The sequence below is a fragment of the Salpingoeca rosetta genome (genome assembly GCF_000188695.1).
Source record: "Salpingoeca rosetta unplaced genomic scaffold supercont1.6, whole genome shotgun sequence".
NCBI lineage: Eukaryota > Choanoflagellata > Craspedida > Salpingoecidae > Salpingoeca > Salpingoeca rosetta.
In genome coordinates this window covers 1397442-1416264 of record NW_004754928.1, presented here as the reverse complement: position 1 = coordinate 1416264, position 18823 = coordinate 1397442, and the positions used below count along the sequence as shown (strand labels likewise).

Genomic DNA, 18823 nt, shown 5'->3' with positions numbered 1-18823 from the left:
GCGCGTGTGTTATTGATCTGTTGCACAAGCAGTGGCAGCCACTCCACGATGCAGTGGGCAATGGAACCGTGATCGCTGTGTCGCACACATGGCGGTGCAAGAAGATGACACACGTGCTGAACGTGTTCAGCGTGCTGCTGTTGCTTTGAGAGTTTGCACATGAAGAAGGAGCAGGCAGCGCAAGGTAACAGCAATGTGTGTGTAGAAAGACAGTGTGTATGCAATACACTCTACTCACTCTACTGACTGCTTCCACCCACCACTGCCTTCGAATCCAATCCTACCACCTTTTCCACCCCCTTGCTGCTATCAGGAAGCGTCGGCCACAACAACTACGCCCCCTCCCCGACTCTCATGCAAGCACCTGCTCAACGCCTCAACCTCCATGCACACACAATGTAAGCCGGCTGCAGTCACGTCCCTGTTCATCACTTTTATTCCTCCTCGATCACACGCATGCGCACGCTCATGCACTTGCACACAAACGCACACATGGGACATTGCTGCCACCACCCGCAGTCATACAGCGTGGGCGACCGCAGGAGAGCAGGCTGGGGAGGGGAGCGTGGCTGAAGTGGTCGAGGAGGCGAAAGAACTCGTGCACGAAGCAGAGGACATGGCAGAGAGGGTTGCATCCATCCACACCACACGCGATAGCGCCACCACAATGAACAACGCGGCAACCACTCCTGCAACCAGTATATGGGAGCGGCATCAGGCCCATTCCCACCAGCATTGCCTGCGCCTGTACACGGACCAGCCGCACCACCGTCCCTGACGCATGCCATGATGCCGACATTGTCAATGACACCAATCATCACAAGCACATTGCCACCGCTGCAGCGGGATTGCAGTGCAGACGCCAAAATCTCGACCTCATCTGCAGCAACGGCAACGACAGCAACAACAGCTGTGATGGCAGCAGAAGCAGCGGCAGCAGTAGGGCTTGTCCACCTTCCTTTCCTAACACGGCGCCACCGTCACCCATGTCCGATACGGCTGCAGCGATAGGGCCACAGACGTTCAGGGGCAGCCCTTTTGTATTCGCTTTTCTTGGTGGCATCATCACCATCCTCATCGTCGTCATCGTCGTCGTCATCATTCGCACCACCATCACCACCACCACCGCCACCGGCGAGCACTGCTGTACCACCAGTATCGCTCCCAGCGTACGCAGCGCTTGCAGACAGGGAGCTGGGGGCGGATGAGATTTACGTGCTCGGCTGTTCGTGATGGGGTGCACCAAATGACTGTGTGCTGGCGGTTCGCAGAGAAGAATAGCGTGTCGTATCGTTTGTTGTTGGGGTGTTGTTTAGCGCATGCTCGATGGCACGGCGATCTGTCGATGTGTTCACTCACCCGTCTTTGTTGAGTGTTTGATGGTGACCAAAGGAAGAGTCAGCTGAGTTCATGTTGTTTATTGTGGTATTTTGAACGGGTCGTGAGCTCCTGCTGAATCAAGCATGCAGTCGATGACACAGACGAGTACAACAGTTCAGCTCAACAACCTTCGACCGCACCGCCAACTCCACAACCACACCACACTACGAGATGGGAGCATGAAACAGTCAATGGTACATAACTACACATCACAGGCATCGACCCGAACGGCCTCTCTGAGTTGATTGTGTTGTTGACACGAGAGGTATTCCATCAGTCCTCGGCACCACCATTGTCCAAGGCCACGCTCACCGCAAAGATTGCGATTGTTGCTGTGATGCCATCGGCCAATGTCGCAAAGAACTCCGTGCGAGCCTCTCGACAAGTCACCAGATCCTCGATGTAGTCAGCGTCCATCTTGCTGGGGTATAGATGTACGTCTGGGCACTCCGGGAACGCAACTCTCAGCACGACGCTCCATGCGACCGTGAATGTAATGACAACACAACACAGGATAACCCAGCACGCCAGCAGCCATCCCGATCTGATGAGACTGTGGCCCCTTCGATGTTGGATGAGGGATAACATGATGGCCATAACCACTCCCAGAATTCCAAAGTTTGTGCTCAAGGCGGACAGCGATCGGCTTCGTGTGGCAAGGCAGTGCGCGTAGTTCTTGTATGCCTCACTGTACTCCATCGTGTCGTTGGTATTTTCGAGTCTGATGTCTGAACAGGTGCCGGGACTGCCATATGTGAGCAGCAATGCTGTCAGGACAATGAAAAGGGTCAATCCAAGGGCTCCAAGAACACCTTTGATGATGACTTTGCCCTTCCCAGCTCGAAGGAAAAAGTTCTTGAGTGTGGCCTGAAGGAGAACAAGAACACGCAAGCACGTGGGCGAATGAAGGAATAAGGTGTGAGATGGCCAAGCAAACAAACTGGCGCGCTGGTCACCGAGATGACGTGCAAGGCTACAAGAGGCACAAGAGCGAAACGGCACTACCGTTGAGGTTGCTCGCACCAGGATCTTTTCACGCCGCCAGGCTGATTTGGCTTTGGCAAAGTGCCCGTCTGTGCGGTGGATGATCTTTGTCACTTCTGATGATGGAGGGTATCCAGGTGGTGGTCGGACAATGAACGGCACGTCGGCCAAGTACGAGTACACGTGGATGGTCTTCTGCAGTTCCGCCGCTACCGCCAACAGACGCACGGCTTCCATGCATGGATTGCTGGTGCCCTTGAACACCCTCAAAGCCCTGATGTCGCCAACGTCGACGATTCTGTTGTGGTTCCGCTCAATCCAGCTGTCCAGGGCTGGGCCAGCCACACCAAACAGTGAACCCACATCTTTCGACTCACCCACTTCATACAGCCCATGCCTCAGAAGCAGATTGTCCAAGATGTTGCTGCCGCCTCCTTGTGGTGTAGGGCGTTTGTGCACCTCTGCATACAAGTCCACCCAAGGTCGTGGCGAAGCAAGTTGGAGAGCACACATTGCTGTTGTTCTTCGTTGTTTCTGGCTGGCGTGAAGTGGCGGGCGAGGGAGAGAGGGGTGGGGTGGGGAAGGGTTCGTTGAATGACAAAAGAAATGGTTTGGCGAGACACTGTGGGAGGGCGTGGCACCACTCTTCCAAAGTGCAAAACAATTCTGTTTGCATTTGTGTGCTTGCAAGCAAGCAAGCAAGATATAAGAACGGTTGAGTCAGTCAAGTCTTCATGACATTTGACTTGTTTACTTGAACCAACGACCAAGCATAGATTGACAGAACGAGTGTGTGATAGATGTTTGCTTGCTTTGCTGGTGGATGATGTGATTTCTCTTCGGCACACGTCACAGCGTCACGGTGGAGAGGCCAGAGGTTGGCGTGTGGCAGCAAGCATTGAAAGGGAATCGAAAAAGGGTGGGTCTGTAGGACATGCTCTGTCACCCACAGACATGCACGTGCAACTAATTTGAGCACGCTACCACACGAGCGGAGTGCTGTGGTGCGATTGACTCATTGTGCAGGAAGAGCAGATCTAAGGGGAGGAAGACATGAACCGCACTACCTGCGACTACGTCTCCCGCACAGTATACAGCAAGACCCTACTCTAAGTCCCAGTCAAACACTCTTACACACACACAGACCAGTCACATCACAACATCGAACCACTTGGCAGGCCATAGATGAGGCCGTTGTTGTTGGCAAGCACACCATCATACCACTTGTTGGTGCCAGCGTCCACAGCAGCGTCCACAGCAAATGATTCCAACAAGTTGGTTGTGTTGGTGCGTGGGTCCACGATGAGCACGCTTGACTCCATGGCGGGAATGCCAATGATGTTTCCATTTGGCGCCAGCAACCCTCCACGCCACTTGCCGTGCTCAGATGAAAGGCCGGCGATGGAGGTCGTGTCTGTGGTGTTGGTGGCTGGATCAATGACAAGCACCGATGTACTCTTGAAAGGGATGCCGTAGATGAGGCCATTTCTCGCACGCACGGCACCCTGCCACTTGTCGTCGCCTGCGAGCCCCACGATGGAGGTGGTGTCGGCCGTGTTGGTGGCTGGGTCGATGATGAGCACGGATTGGGGGTCGCGTGGAACGGAGTAGATGAGGCCGTTGGCCGCCTGCGCCCCGCCATACCACTGGCAGCACCCACTTGCAAACCCAGCCATAGTTGTGGTGTCCGTTGTCTTCATGAATGGGTCCAAGATCAACACAGATGAGGAACGCCACGGGATGCCATAGATCAAGCCGTTGTCAGCAGCCACCACGCCGCTGATCCACTGACCAGTGCCAGAAGGGAGCACGCTAAAAGTAGTATTGTCCACGCTGTTGCTCATGGGGTCGATGATCAGAACAGACTCGGCATCGTATGGGAAGGCGTATATGAGGCCATCTTGTGCCAGCACGCCACCGCCCCATTTGCGCGCGTCTGGGGCCAAGCCAGGGATGGTCGTTGTGTCGGCAACATTGGTCGTCGGGTCGATGATGAGCACAGAAGCAGAGCGGTGTGGGATGCCGTAGATGAGGCCGTTGTTTGCCAGCACGCCACCAAGCCAGTCGGCGCCTCCTGTGCCGACGTTCGCCAGGGTGGTCGTGTCTGTTGACGGCGGAAACCGGCGACAGAGGGCTTCCTGCTGCTGTTCGTCGCGCTGCTGCAGCTCATCGTTGACACCCATCTGCTCCTCCAACATGCTGGCCTGCTGCTGCACCACCTCGAACATCTTCCCGATGTCCGCGCCATTGACAAACACGGGTTCCTTCTCTGGATCGCTTGTGTTGATGTGCAGTGCACCTTCCTTATCCTCCTCCAATACCACCTCCCCGCACACGCGTGCAACGACGACCAGCACCAGCAACAGCAGGAGGGGTTGGAAGCGGGCAGCCATCATCATCATTATGACTGTGAACCGCGGGCTGGTGATGGCAGGCTTGCTTGCTTGTTGCCTTGCTTGCTGGCTGGCTTGCTGGATGCCTGCTTCTTTGCTGGTTGTGCTGAGTGTGGGTGTGGAGAAGTGATGGAAATCGTACATCATCCTTCTGCACAGACAGCACGAAGAAGTGAAGCAGAGAAGAAGGCGTTTGGCTGTGCTGTGTTTGTGCTTGTTCGTTCGTTTGTGCTTGGTCCGCACAGCACACCCACACCATCCCTCATTCCTACCATCTCCCCCCTTCATCTTCCCATGACCCCGGTCCTCGCAGAGAGAACGAGGTCACCTATCTGTCTCCCTCTGTCTCCCCCTCCTCTCACAGTCCTACAGTCATGAGGCGATGTCCTTCCTCTTTCGCTTGCCTCACACTCAGCACACTCAATGCCCTCCTTGCGCTGCTGTGCATGCTGTACACCACCATCCCCAACCACAACAACCACAACAGCAGCAGCAGCAACAATACGCTGTTCGCACATGCAGCGGTGATTGAGGAGGACGAGTGGGGCACCCTGCACATCAGCACCACCACAGCCAGCAACAGCAACAATAATGTCAAGCACCAACCTCGTGTGCTGGTGAATGGGGTCGATGTGGAGCAAATGCAAAGTCAGCTGCAGGAAACCGCTCGACTCGCAGACACGTTGCAGCTTGTGCTGGCTGCTGTGGCAAGCGAGAAGAATGTCATGGCCAGTACCTTGCTGCAGGCAGCAAACCCTGGCGTGGCTGTGTCCATTGATCAAGCTGGAAACATCGACGTGGAAGGACAAGGCCTCACATCATTCTCGTTTGGGGTCATGCAAGCCATCGATGGCGACGTGAACTTGTCCAGGAACGACCTCACTTTCATCGACTTTGGCCTGCTCTCAAGCGTCGGTGGAGACATGTCGTTGCACAACAACGACCTGACTCTGTTGGATTTCAAACGCATCACCCGCGTGGGTGGCTATATCCATGCCGACAGCAACGGGCCAGTCGATATCGACTTTGGCGCACTGACGATGGTGGGCGGCTTCCTCAGCCTCCGATACAACGTCCTCACGTCGGTCGACTTTGGCAACATCGTCAGCGTGGGCGGGAATATGTACATTGCCCGCAACCCCGCCCTCTCTTCTTTTCAGTTTGGCCAGATCACCAATGTGGACGGCGACGTTCTTCTCTTCCAAACCAGCATCACCTCTGTGAATTGCACTGGTGTCACCATATCTGGATGCATGTGTGTGGATGCAGGGGTTGAGCTCGCAAACTGCCCCTCAACATGCACGGGCGAACACTGCAACCAGTAGATAGAGTGACAGAGTGGTTGTGGGCACTTGTCAGGCTTGCTTTGGCAGTGAGTGGGCCTGGTGAAGTACAATACACACTTCAATGTACTGCAACATGACTTGTGCGAATGCTGACAGCGAAAGCACGTGTGTGTGTGTGTGCATGTGCACTTGCTTGCTATTTCTTGTGTATGCATGAGTGAATGTGTCTTCGGCATGCATGTATTGCGGGGTTTGGAACGACGCCAAGTGCAAGCAATAAACCAACACCAACGCAAAGACAACCCAACACAACCCATCAACTTCAAGTCATGTCACATGTCATTCTACGATGATCGGCAACGTCGTTCTGCACGCGCTGTGCTGCATCTCCTTCTCCAGCGCATACAGCACACCCTGCCACTGCACGCTGCAGCCACCATTTGAAAGAAGCGTCGCACATTCATCCATCGATTCCTCCTCCTCCTCATGCATGAACCACGTAGCAGCTGGAACTCAATATCTGCGCGGTCCAACATGAGCGCAATCAGCCGGTTCAGCACCATGGAGATGACATGCAGGATGCGCAGCAGCCAGCACCACCAATGTAGCCGCCGTCAAAGGTATCCACAGCAGCACATTGTTGAACATGAGCAGCAAGCCCGTTGGCCGACAACGTGTTGTCGTTGAGCAGCAGCAGCAACCGGAACGACGTCCACCCAGCCAAATTGCTGATGCCGAGGACGAGCAGAGCAGGAAGTGGCGCATGTCGAAGCAGATGGGCCAGAATCATGCGCTGGCTGGAACGGCTGCAGGCAGCACCGCAGGTGGTACAGCAGAGGAAGGAACGTGGGAGCGTGCTGGGAAGGAGTACGTGCCACGCACCGCAAACACTAACGCCGCATCCATCACGTCCAACAAGCCGTGACTGCCGCACCTCCTGCACCATGTCCACAACCAGCCGGCTCACCCAGCGCCAGGATGATCACCACTGGCTCGTTGTCGGCTGCACCCAGCAGCAGCATGATCACCACCGACTTGTTGTCACCAACTCCCAGCAGCAGCTGGGCCGCGTCCTTGCCACTGACGAGGGCGACGGTGAGCATGTACCACGCCACTGCTAACGCGAACAATGAAGCTGCCAAACAGCTCAGCATCACCCTTGTCCACCAGTGTCGTCATTCACAAACCCAGCTGCACGCGCCAAGTGGCACCACGCGCGCCCCAGCGTCCTCAAGCTTGGCCAGCTCACCAGACAACTTCAGCAGGTTGTGCCGACACGCGCGGCTGCTCATTTCGCTGATGAATGTCCTGTCCGACTCAGTGAGACAATCATGCTCGCTGCTGGTGGCTGTACTGCTTGTCGGCGGTGGAGGTCGCAAGCGCAAGCCCACTTTGAAACGTGCACACCAGCAGAATGATGTCTGCTACGAGGGTGTGCGTCAGGAACGACGCGCGCAGTGACCAGGGCTTCCCTGCCAGGGCTTGTTACCCTCCGAGGTTGAAGAAGGCCCTGATGGCCTCACACACCTTGTCCACGACACACTGCACCATGTTGCAGTCGAGCCAGGACACACTGGTGGAGGTGCTGAAGATGGCACAGAGTGCGGGCGTGGCTGGCCTTGCTGCGCGCAAACAACAACAGAGACAGCGGCGTGTCTGTCTCGGCATCCTCCACGGCAGTGCTCACGGTGGCAGGGAACATGCGCACGGCTCGCTGCAGCTCAGCAACGCTGCCACAGTCAATTGAACGGGAGGTGGGTGACAAGGACGATGGCTCCAGGCATCGCGCCTTGATGGCCAACAGGGCGGATTGCGACGGCCGTGGTGTTGCTCGTGTTGAAGCTGAGCACACATTACGCAGCCGGCACCGCAAAGCTCGGCCATACAGGAGAACGTGCTTGGCGTCACGTGTCCAAGTGGCTGATTCAAAGCTGTACTGGCCGGCGTTGTGCTGTGTGAGGGCTGCCAGCCTCGCATGCTCTACAGCACAACGGCAACACTTGTCATGTTCCACTGCTCCAGGGTGTACGTGGTCAGGACACGCTCACCATCGCAGGGCTGGTGCACACCCCCGCTGTTGCCTCTGATCGATCGTGCTGACCACCAAACGGAGGGCAGCAGAGCGGCCACACGGCAGGGCTTGTCCACGTTCCAAACACTTTGCGCCACGGTACCTGGCAGCGAGCACGAGCACACTGTTACAAGGGGGCTGTGAATCAGGGACACGTACAGCGACGAGGAGGAGGTCAGGCTGTACACGGCCAAAACTACCGGCCTCCGGCACAAGCAGGTGCTGCTCTCTACTCGCAGACACGCTGATGGTGCCGATGAAGCCATCGCCCTCATCAAAATGATGCCACAGGACCACAGAAGAAGGTGACGAAGTGGTGGCTGTTGCGATGGATTGGATCTCCGAGACGTGGACACTGGTGATTTGGCGGATAGTGTGCACTCATCGTTGGGGTTGCTGGTTAGGTGGCCACTGGCCACGACCAGTGGATGGCTGCGGCCGCAAAGCCGCGAAGCCACAAACGTCAGCGGAGTTGCTCAAAGAGACAACAGCAGCGCACGCGTCGCAGCATCCACCATCTGCACACGTCGGCGGCGTTGCACACCACACCCAGATGAACGTTGTAGTGGATGCGGAGCACGGTCGCATGCAACAGGTGTGTGGCCAGAAAAACACATCCAGCAGGTTGTCCTTGATCATCAGAACGACGTCCGCTGACTCAATGTTGATGCCGTCGCCAACCATCATCACCACCTCGCCCTTTTGCCTCCAGCTCCTGCACGCTGCTGCGAGCACGTTGTCGATGCCAACCTCTGCCCCCAATGGACCGCGCCATGCCCTCCTTGTCGCCCATGTGAGCATGGCCAGGCGCAAGCCGTGCGGGTGCAGCAGGCGCACCGCCCTCTTCACCTTTAGGGCTTGCACGTGTCAGCGAGACCCAAAGTAGCCAGGGTAGGAGGTTGCCGTCTGCCGAGCACGTAACAACCGTGTAGCCACGCGTCTCGTCGTCTTCGTGCGTCGTCTGCCGCTATTTGCCGCTGATGGCGTGGGATTTGCCAGCACCACAATGTGCATGCCAATGACAGTGGGCATGCCAATGACAATGGGCATGCTGTCTACGGTTGCTGAGATGCCCCAAGCAGAGACCGTCTTGAAGTCCGTCGCAGGAGACAGCGCCGACGTGCGCCACAATCGCCTGGCCCAGGGGCATGTTCGCTGTTTGCCTCTTCAGCCGCCACCAGCTTCGACGGGGTGCCGTCCTCCGTCCACGTGTCATCATCGCCGAGCACGCGCACGCACGTGACTGTTCGCGATCCAACCGTCAGCGTGCCCGTCTTGTCAAGCACGGCCTGTGAGGAGGGGGGGGGGGCGGGGGTGGAGTGTGTGTGTGAGTGTGTGTGGGCATGAAGGTGTGAGTGAGTGAGTGAGTGTGTGAGTGTTCTCTAACCACGACTCGCGAGCAACTGCACGAAGCACGACACACACACACACACACACACACACACACACACATAGACACACACACACACACCAGTTGAAAGCCGCTTTCGTCGGACGTGAGCTCCAATGTGTCAGTGGCACCCGAGGTCAGCAGCGCAACCCACACACCAACAGCAGCACGATGCTTGACACAAAGCGCCCCGCCAGCTTGTCTGGGAAAGAAAAAGGAGGGAAAGGAAAGGGGAGGGTGTGCGGGTATGTGTGTGAGTGGGAATGTCTGCAGAAACATTGACAGGCACGTGTGAAAGGGAGGATATGGCGTGTTGTTTCCACCACACACACCTCTGCTGGATGGGCGCCTTTGACAGCTGAGCATCCTCACTGCCAACGTGTGTAGCCTCAAAGACAACATACCATGGTGCCGCCCATACGACAATAACGCCTTTGGAGACAAGACGAGGGTTGATTCGCCCCGTGATCATGGCCTCGACCATTTGACCTGCACCCTCCAGCACGCGTGCATCCATTTCACAGGCACTTTGTCACCAGCCACCATCTGCCAACAAGAACGTGAGGAAAGGTGAGCCAGATGTAACGACAGTGCGTTATCGGGCTGCTGCTACAACCGCACCTGAACTGCCACACTACTGCTGTTGCTGCTGCTACAACCAACCACCCGCCCATCACCCACCACCACATATAAGCACCACCACCAACTCCAACACCCAGCCCCTCATCACGCACCTTCAGTTTGTCGCCGCGCTGCACGAGCTCGATGTCAATTCGCTCCTCCACGCGGTTGCCTTGACTATACCTTCCTTCGGCAGGCTGGAGATGTTGCCTTTGGCGAGGTGTTCGATGTACGCCCGAGCGATACAAAGGTCAAGAGGGAGAATGCCGGTCTCCAAAGAAGAAGTCGCCACCGCCACCACCAGTCAGAGCCTTCGTGGGAGGCGGGTGCAGCAATGAGCACCTCCAGGGAGTACAGGTAAGCAGCCCTGTGGTGGGTTTCAAACAACGCAAGCGCAAGTGCGTGTGGATCAGCGACACGTGTGCACGCGACACGCTAGCAAAGAAGGCACGTGTAACGCTGTCTTGTTCACTGCAGTGGTGGACGTGAAGAGAACGCGCGGAAGTGGTCGCAACAAACCACACACATACAAGCACACTCACACACGCACACACACACACACACACACACACACACACACACACACACACACACACACACACACACACACACACACACACACACACACACACACCACATTCATGTTGGCAGTGTCATGCGTGGTGGACTGCACCGCGGAGACGAGAAATGGCCGACCGGGAAATGAAGGAGACCAGGCCCAGCAGCAAGAGGATGAGGTTATGCGTTGCGACATGCCGTCAATCATGCGCGCATCCCAGGAGTCTGGCCACACACGGCCACGATGGTGGACGCGACGAAGAAACACGGCGCAAACGATGAAAGTAACAAGCCAGAAGCGGATCTCGCTCCTGTGGGTGGTGGTGTTTCGTGTTCCAGCTCCGCCGCGTGCCCCAGCATCCTTCAGCGCGCTGCAGTCACAAATGGGTGTTGTGTGAGGTGCATAACACAGTGCATTCTTGTGAGCAAGTGGTGGTGGGTGGCACGGCGCGGCAGCAAGGGCAGACACAGAGTCAGTTGGAGGGATTCGGTTGGAGGAGGGAGTGGAGAAGCAAGACGAAGCGACACGTACAAGTGCAAACACACACACACACACACACACACACACACACACACACACACACACACACACACACACACACACACACACACACACACACACACACACACACACATGGATTAGCGGCGACCAATAGGCAGAGCCCTCAGCGTCGCCTGTCATGAATGTCCAACAACAGCAGCAGCGGCAGCAGCATGATGAGAGGTTGAAGTGGAAAGTGGGCATGCGTGCATACAAGCAACCGCGCGTGCATGCAAGCAAAAGAGAACAAGCAGAGATGCAGTGCTGCACACATCGCATACCTTATGCTGAGGTACGTGGTGTCTTTAAGTGTGTGGGATTCTTTGTGGGCCTTTGTATCCGCCCACCTCGCCGATGCTGGCAATGATGGCTGCAGGGCTTCACCGGCGCGGTGCCAGTGAGCAGGCCCACACGGCACAATGCTGTGCACACCGGGGCATGCGCCCTAAATGTTGGGCACGCACGAGGCGCACGACATGCCTGTAGTGCAGCGCGACCGCATCAGCGAAAGTGGAAAGTGGAAGTGAGGAGGTGCCGAAGTGGGGTGCACCCAACGGCACAAACACATACACACAAACACAGCACACACACACACACACGCACGCACGCACACACAGTGCACGCACACACACACACACATACACACACTCACACGCACTCCAGAGGCGTGGGGAGCTGATGCTGTGCTGGGGTGGGGTGATGGCTTTCCGAAGAGTGTCGGCAACAGCATCTTGGTGGTTGTCGGAAGGCGCCGATTCCTTCTTGTCGGGTGTGCTCGAAGATGAAGTGGAGGAGGTTGACACCCCATCAACAGCCTGCTCCTGCTCACGCTGCTGTGGCGGTGAGCCGATTTCAACGGAGTACCCGCCCGTCGCGGACAATGTCTGCCAGCTCGCCTGATGACATCTCTGCAAGATGTTCGACAGCAACCGTTTTGTCTTCGATCATGGGTGTGGTCTTGATCACCGTTGGCCCGACACACTGCTGCTGTCGCTTAGGATGGCCGCATTGCCCTGGGCACACGAGCCACATGCCACGGTGGACTTTGCCTGAGGAGACGCCATGGTTGTTGCTGTTGTGGTCGTCGTCGTGGAGCCAAGTGGCCACATGCAGCAGCAGCAGGTTCACGTTGTTCTTCTGCTCGTCCATCCACGGTCTGGCAAGGACAGCTGAACATCACGCATGCTTGCAGCTGCCTTGGTGAGGAGCACGCCGTGTTGGTGAAGTGAAGGTGGCGCTGCGCGCATGCATGCTGGTGCCAACCAGACGGGAAGGAGGAAGGACACACTTCTGATGGTACCGGCAGCAGTGGCTGGGGAGTGTGTTGGACAGAGAGGGGCAGCTGCATCACGTGCGTGCATCAGGTGCACCTGTGTGCGTCCTTGGCTGTGGGGACACTGCGTTCACAGGGGAAAGAGGCAGGGTGGACAAGATGGTGGTGGGAGGAGGAGGAGAGCGACACGATGTCAGACACGATGTCAGACACGAGAGGAGGTGAGGTGCACAGCTGAGGTGATGGAGGAGAGGAAGACGGCGCGTGAGCACGTGTCATTGGAACAACGTGTGATGTATGTGTGCATATGCGCTTACGTGTGTTGAGCACACAAGGCTGAGCAATGCAATGCAATGCAATGTAATGGAATGACCTCAAACACTCACACACGCACGCACCTGTGGATGAGCAGGGTATTCTTTGGTCACACATGTCCGCCTCCTTGACATGAGTTCAACTCACGCCCTTCTTTTGCACTGCGTGATGAAGCTGGAGCGTACAACGCAGCAAGACACCGCACATCGTGTGCCGTGTGTGCTCTGTCCTTGTTGGCGCAGTGATGAGCTGATGAAGGAAGGCTGAGGGAAGGAAGGAAGGAAGGCTGGATGGATGGATGGAGGGATGCGTTTCAACGTGCTTCCTTCCCCCAACAACAACAACACACACACAACAGTGAACTTGCTTGCTTGTGTGTGGCTGGAAATCCATTGCACGATTCCCAACAATCGTCCACAACCACAACAACCAGCCAAAACGCCACAAACAACAAACGAACCAATCCTGTCTTCTCTTCTCTTGGTGCTGCGCCTGTCCTGCGAACAGACACGCGAACGAGGAAGGAGGAAGGCACACTTAACTTCTACTTCTGTTCTCTCCTCTTCTCCTTCTCCTCTTCTCTCTTCTTCACCCACTCGGAGTATGATGGCACCGATGAGAACGATGGGGTGCCTGCAGGCACGTGGGATGTTGCTGCTCCCCGTGCTGCTGGTGGCGGCGGCAGTGTGCTGGATGCCGCTCCTCATCAGCAGCGTTGTTGGGGAGGTGACGCTGGTGGAGGATGATGCGGGCGCGTTTCACATCAACACAAGCGACCCCATGAGCCAACCGGTGTTTGTGAACGGGATGAACGTGCACGAGACCCTCAGCATGTTGATGAGTACCGTGTCGGAGCAGCAGAGCATCAGAGCACCATTGATCGTGTCTTTGGCAGCAAAGTGTGCACTCCCAGCGCCAGCACGTTTGGCCAGCTCGGCTCAGCAGGAAGCAAATGGCTTGGGGGTGTGCTGGCGAACAACGGCCTGATCTATGCTGCGCCGTACAACTCCCCTTCCGTCCTCATCATTGACCCAAGCACCAACATCGTCGACACAACCACAATCTCTGGACTCAACACGGACTCAGCGAAGTGGAGTGGTGCTGTCCTGGCGCACAACGGCTTCATCTATATGTTCCCTTCGAACAGGGAGACAATGCTCATCATCGACCCAGACACCAACACCACTGATACATCGAGTATCCACTCACTTGGGTCAGGTGAGCGCAAGTGGTACAGTGGTGTGGTGGCCGCCAACGGCATCATCTTCGGCATCCCATTTTCTGCAACCTCCGTGCTGATCATCGACCCCGAGACAAACACAGCCGACACCACCACGCTGTCCGGGCTGTCGAGCCAGCAATACAAATGGTACGGCGGTGTGCAAGCGGACAACAGCCTTATCTACTGCATTCCCTTGACGGCTCCTTCCGTCCTCATCATCAATCCAGAGACCTTCGCGATGGACCTCACCGCCATCAGTGGTCTGGAAACAAACGCTAAGTGGTATGGCGGCGTGCTGGCAAGCAATGACCTCATCTACGCCATCCCAGGTGCTGTTGAGACGACACTCGTCATCAACCCAGCCACCAACGCAACCGACGAGCTTGTCATCGCCGAAGCAACAAGCTTTCGAAAGTGGGTTGGTGGTGTGCTCGCACCCAACGGCAAAATCGTCGGCATCCCAAATGGCTCGCAATCAGTCCTCATCTTGGATCCAACCACTAACACCACCGACACCACGACCATCAACAATCTTAGCGGCAACAACAAGTGGTGGGATGGCGTGCTTGCACCAAATGACCTCATCTACGCCATTCCACATTCTGCAGAGTCGGTCCTTGTGATTGACCCTGGGTGCTGAGATGCTTGCATGCGCTTGTGTGTGCATATGTACACGTGTCTTTGTGTCTGCCTGTCTGCCTGCCTGTTTGTCTGCCCGTCTGTGCACGTGTGCGCACATGCTTTCCTGCTCGCACCCTTCCTGCACCGCCTTGGCTCTTTCAGTCTTCCACCCTGCTGCTTCTGTCAGCCTCTGTGTTCCTTCTTCTGTCTCTCTCCGTGTACCCTGCGTATCGACGCTGTTCATTGTTCTTCAACTGTACATACATACATTGACCCCGGCTCGATTGTCAAAACAACAAGAACAGTGTCAACTGCATCACTGCAACACTCAAAGAGCTTGACGTGAACCCCTTCACACACTCTCGCATCCACGCAGTTTGAAAAGCCGTGCCACTACGATGATGCACGCGTTTATGCCGAACGAATGCCACCTCTTCAAGGACACCAATGCAATCACTCTTTGAGTCAGTCATCAGTACACGAGCAAAGCAGCTGCAGTCCATGTCATCCACAACTTGGACACGGGTATCAACACAGTGGAACCGTTGCTCGTGCGGTTGAGCCCAGCGGGGGAACACGCGAGAGGTCACGGCCAAACGCCAGTCGCACAGCCAGGTGCAGGCCAACCTGCAGCAGCTAGGAGCGTGGCAGGAAACGGGACAACAACGTGAGCGTGATGCACATCAAGCCACCGCATACATACACACACACACCATGCTGGAATGCATCATGTGAGCAAACCAGACACCTCATGCACACGACCCAAGGAGAAGACACCATCCTCACTTCCTCACATCAAAACACACACGCGTTGCTGGCTGGTGCCTTGGTCTGGCTGCTCAATGAGTGGAAAGAGGGAGAGTGGATGCTCGTGCATCCATGCGTGCATCCATGCACGCGTGCTCAGGTGCGCAGTGGAATGCCAGCGAGGGAGAGGTGTGTCTCGGTGAACGTCGGGGTGAGGTCTTGCGATGAGTGCTATCCCCCTATCCTCCACGCGTAAATGGAATCAGAGTGGTTCCTCTGCCTCTTCCACTGTGTCACAGCAAGCCAAGTGTACGTGGCACGCGAACACGCAATAGCGTGTGCTGCTCTTGCTCTTGCTGACATCAAACCCCATCCCAACCCCCACTACAATCAGCTGGCGGTGCAGCGAAGGAAGGGGTCTCTGCCTCTCCCGTGTCCTCCTTGCCTCAGCTAAGGAAAGCTGGTTGGTCGACGACACGCGGTGTCTCGTCTGGTCGTGTGTGGACGACACAGCAACAATGAAGCCTGCGGAACTTGCGGAAGGACAGAAGGACAGTGATGTGATGTGATCTCTCACTGGGAGCAGTGGACTGTGTGGTGGAAGCGAGGAGAGTGGAGTGGCGAAGCTGCACGCAGCAGTAACAGCGACTACCTAAGGAACGAAGGGAAGGTGTGCTTCATCCCCCTCCTCTCTTCTGCAACAGGCAACAGGCAACACGCAGTACCTGAAGGAATGAAGGAAGGAGTGTGCGTGTCTTCTTGAGCTGGCTGCAAGCAAAACCTACAGAAGAAGCAGTGGCTGGTGCGATTTTGCTTGGTGCTTTTTCTCTGCTTGTGCACAAACCACAACAAGACAAGCAAGCAAGCAAGAAGCGAGCAGCACAGCACGGCAGACGAGATGCTCAGCGACATGAGACGCACACCAACCACAAGCGCAACAACAACAACCACAACTACACCAACAACAACCACAGCAGCCTTTCCCTCCCTCCCCCGCTTCCTGCCCACTCTGCCCACCATCCTCTTCCTCCTCCTTCTCGTCCTGCTCGCAGAACCAATGAGCTGGGGAGAAGTGGTGTTTGTGGAGGATGATGAGGGCGCATTGCACATCAACACGAGCGATCCAGCGAGCCAGCCCGTTTTGGTCAACGGGATGAACGTGGATGCGCTCTTCGAGACAGTGGCTGCACAGCAGAGCATGCTGCAGGTGTACCAGCAAAACGTACAGGCGCAGCAGAGCACGATTGCCATGCAGCAGGACACGATCAGCTTGAACCAAGCAAGGATCGACGCGCTGAGAGCTGAGGTGTGTCACGCAAGTGCCAGCACGTTTGGAGACCTTGGCGCGTCATCAGACAAGTGGCGTGGCGGTGTGCTTGCCAGCAACGGCTTGATCTATGCGACGCCGTACAACGCCCCGTCGGTGCTCATCATCGACCCAGTTACCAACACGGTCGACACAACGTCCATCTCCGGGCTCGGCTCTGACATGTACAAGTGGGCCGGCGCCGTGTTGGCACACACCGGCCTCATCTACATGTTTCCCGCTGCACGGCCGTCAGTGCTGATTGTTGACCCCAGCAGCAACACAACCGATGTTACGAGCATCGATTTCCTGGGCATGCGCGACTTTAAGTGGCTCACTGGCGTGGCTGCTCATAACGGTTTCATAGTCGGCATCCCGTCATCAGCCACAGCCGTGCTGATCATCGATCCAACCACAAACGCAGCCGACAACACCACTTTGTCTGGGCTTGCCTCTGACAGCAACAAGTGGTACGGCGGTGTTCAGGCACCCAACGGCCTCATCTACGGCATTCCAGACACCTCAAGCTCTGTTCTCATCATCGACCCTGTCTCCCTCACGGCGGACACCACGACACTCGCGGGCTTGGGATCTGCTCCCTTCAAGTGGTTTGGCGGTGTGCTCGCCGGCAACGGCCTCTTGTACGCCATTCCAAGCCGCGCGACAAGCGTCCTTGTCGTCGACCCAGCGTCCAACGTGACGACCCTGCTTGCTGTTGCGGATCATGCCGGCGTAGACGACTGGGTTGGCGGCGTGCTCGCACCCAACGGCAACATCATCGGCATCCCGCACAACTCCGCCTCCATTCTCGTCATCGACCCTGTGGCAAACACCACCAGCACGAAGCCCATCGAAGTTAGCGGCGCAGCAGAACCGCGCAAGTGGCGCGACGGAGTGGTGATTGGCAACGGCCTAATATACGGTATTCCACGCGACGCTGAAACCGTGCTGGTCATCGACCCTGGGTGTTAATCAACGATTCGCGTTGTCTTGCTTTGGCTGCTCCGGCGTTGCCTGTGTGTTCTGCGTTGCTTGGACTCTTACGAGCTCCTGAGTACATCTTCACTGTCTCGATGCCCTCGCGCGTTGTCTGTGCTCTACCCTGGTGTACTGGTACACAATAACACACCCGTCAACAAATCCAACGTGATTGACAATCTTTCTCAGCAGCGTGTCGTCGAACTGTGTTTCCTCTCGCTTCAACGCTCATCTTCGCCCAGCTTGCGGACTGCACCAGAGTATACACAGTGGCATGTTCGTGTATTTCATGTAACAAGCCCGTTAACATTGCCACATGCACACGTGCTCACGCCGCGATTTACACACCGAGTTTCACACACACCGAGTTTCATACACGCACACACCGAGTTTCATACACGCACACACACACACACACACACACACACACACACACACACACACACACACACACACACACACACACACACACACACACCAGCCCTAATACGAGCGCGTGCGCTCAGGCATGCGCTGGTCATCATCGGTTGTGCAGTCCTCAAAGCGCACGCAGCCGCCACCTTCATGCCCATACCCACCACCATCACCACGCGTGATGGGTGTTGTCGTTGTGGGAAACACGCAATCGCAGAAGAAGAGGCGATGCACTCCAGAAAAGTCGGCATCGGGTGCCACGCTGGTGCAGTCAACGCGACACGTGCGCACATTGTGCGTGGACAGCACACGCAGGGGCTTGAGCGTGTCAATCCTGACCCTGGTAACGTCCGAGAGTTGGGTGAGGCGAACACCACCACGAATCATGATGAACGACACGACGTTGCGCACAACCGCGGTGCCCGTGCACTCGTGCAGAACCAGCTTTTTCAGGGGCCTGTCTGGCGGGGACGACACCAGGGCATGGTCGTCTGTGAGACGGCAGGTGTAGAGGTTCACTGTTTGCAAGTTGCGCAGCGCGTGTAGGCCGATCGGCGACACGGCGGTAGCGGTGGCTTGTATGTGGAGGTCAACGACGTTAGTGAGCGGGCTCACGTCAATCTCTTTCATCAACAACTTGGGGCGAATGTGCAGGCTGCGAACGTTGCGCATGTGCACCAGCGCGGCGCTGTCTTTCACCTCCGTGTCCAGGTGGTCAAGGCA

General features: G+C 56.5%; 8 protein-coding genes across 8 annotated transcripts in view; 4 read left to right on the top strand and 4 right to left on the bottom strand.

Moving 5' to 3' along the window:
• Window positions 1–1653: 1653 nt before the first annotated feature.
• On the bottom strand, window positions 1654–2601 carry PTSG_02896 (uncharacterized protein; the record flags this gene model as incomplete). The annotated part of the gene is made up of 2 exons (XM_004996351.1): window positions 1654–2247; window positions 2404–2601. 2 exons carry the CDS (start codon window positions 2599–2601, stop codon window positions 1654–1656), a joined length of 792 nt encoding a protein of 263 aa, XP_004996408.1.
• Window positions 2602–3518: 917 nt separating this feature from the next.
• On the bottom strand, window positions 3519–4766 carry PTSG_02895 (uncharacterized protein; the record flags this gene model as incomplete). Its single annotated transcript, XM_004996350.1, has 2 exons — window positions 3519–4151; window positions 4176–4766. The coding sequence occupies 2 exons, from the start codon at window positions 4764–4766 to the stop codon at window positions 3519–3521; spliced, it is 1224 nt and encodes a 407-aa protein (XP_004996407.1).
• A 437-nt stretch (window positions 4767–5203) lies between these two features.
• PTSG_02894 (uncharacterized protein) lies at window positions 5204–6082 on the top strand (the record flags this gene model as incomplete). Its single annotated transcript, XM_004996349.1, has 1 exon — window positions 5204–6082. The coding sequence occupies one exon, from the start codon at window positions 5204–5206 to the stop codon at window positions 6080–6082; it is 879 nt and encodes a 292-aa protein (XP_004996406.1).
• A 607-nt stretch (window positions 6083–6689) lies between these two features.
• PTSG_02893 (uncharacterized protein) lies at window positions 6690–7164 on the top strand (the record flags this gene model as incomplete). The annotated part of the gene is made up of 2 exons (XM_004996348.1): window positions 6690–6910; window positions 7002–7164. The coding sequence occupies 2 exons, from the start codon at window positions 6690–6692 to the stop codon at window positions 7162–7164; spliced, it is 384 nt and encodes a 127-aa protein (XP_004996405.1).
• A 364-nt stretch (window positions 7165–7528) lies between these two features.
• PTSG_11940 (uncharacterized protein) lies at window positions 7529–12373 on the bottom strand (the record flags this gene model as incomplete). The annotated part of the gene is made up of 15 exons (XM_004996347.1): window positions 7529–7628; window positions 7678–8023; window positions 8145–8217; window positions 8274–8469; window positions 8614–8963; window positions 9138–9249; window positions 9354–9403; window positions 9586–9706; window positions 9837–10000; window positions 10239–10335; window positions 10427–10492; window positions 10794–11054; window positions 11506–11646; window positions 11879–12057; window positions 12089–12373. The coding sequence occupies 15 exons, from the start codon at window positions 12371–12373 to the stop codon at window positions 7529–7531; spliced, it is 2541 nt and encodes an 846-aa protein (XP_004996404.1).
• Window positions 12374–13436: 1063 nt separating this feature from the next.
• Window positions 13437–14754, top strand: PTSG_02890 (uncharacterized protein; the record flags this gene model as incomplete). Its single annotated transcript, XM_004996346.1, has 2 exons — window positions 13437–13604; window positions 13643–14754. The coding sequence occupies 2 exons, from the start codon at window positions 13437–13439 to the stop codon at window positions 14672–14674; spliced, it is 1200 nt and encodes a 399-aa protein (XP_004996403.1). The 3' UTR covers window positions 14675–14754.
• Window positions 14755–16230: 1476 nt separating this feature from the next.
• PTSG_02889 (uncharacterized protein) lies at window positions 16231–17843 on the top strand. The gene has a single exon (XM_004996345.1). It carries the CDS (start codon window positions 16301–16303, stop codon window positions 17678–17680), a length of 1380 nt encoding a protein of 459 aa, XP_004996402.1. The 5' UTR covers window positions 16231–16300; the 3' UTR covers window positions 17681–17843.
• Window positions 17844–18138: 295 nt separating this feature from the next.
• The window catches only part of PTSG_02888 (uncharacterized protein), a 2346-nt gene continuing 1661 nt past the window's right edge, over window positions 18139–18823 (bottom strand). The window contains exon 1 of the mRNA XM_004996344.1: window positions 18139–18823. This exon is cut by the window's right edge and continues 1661 nt beyond it. Coding sequence (XP_004996401.1) covers window positions 18170–18823 — 654 coding nt within the window. The 3' untranslated portion in view covers window positions 18139–18169.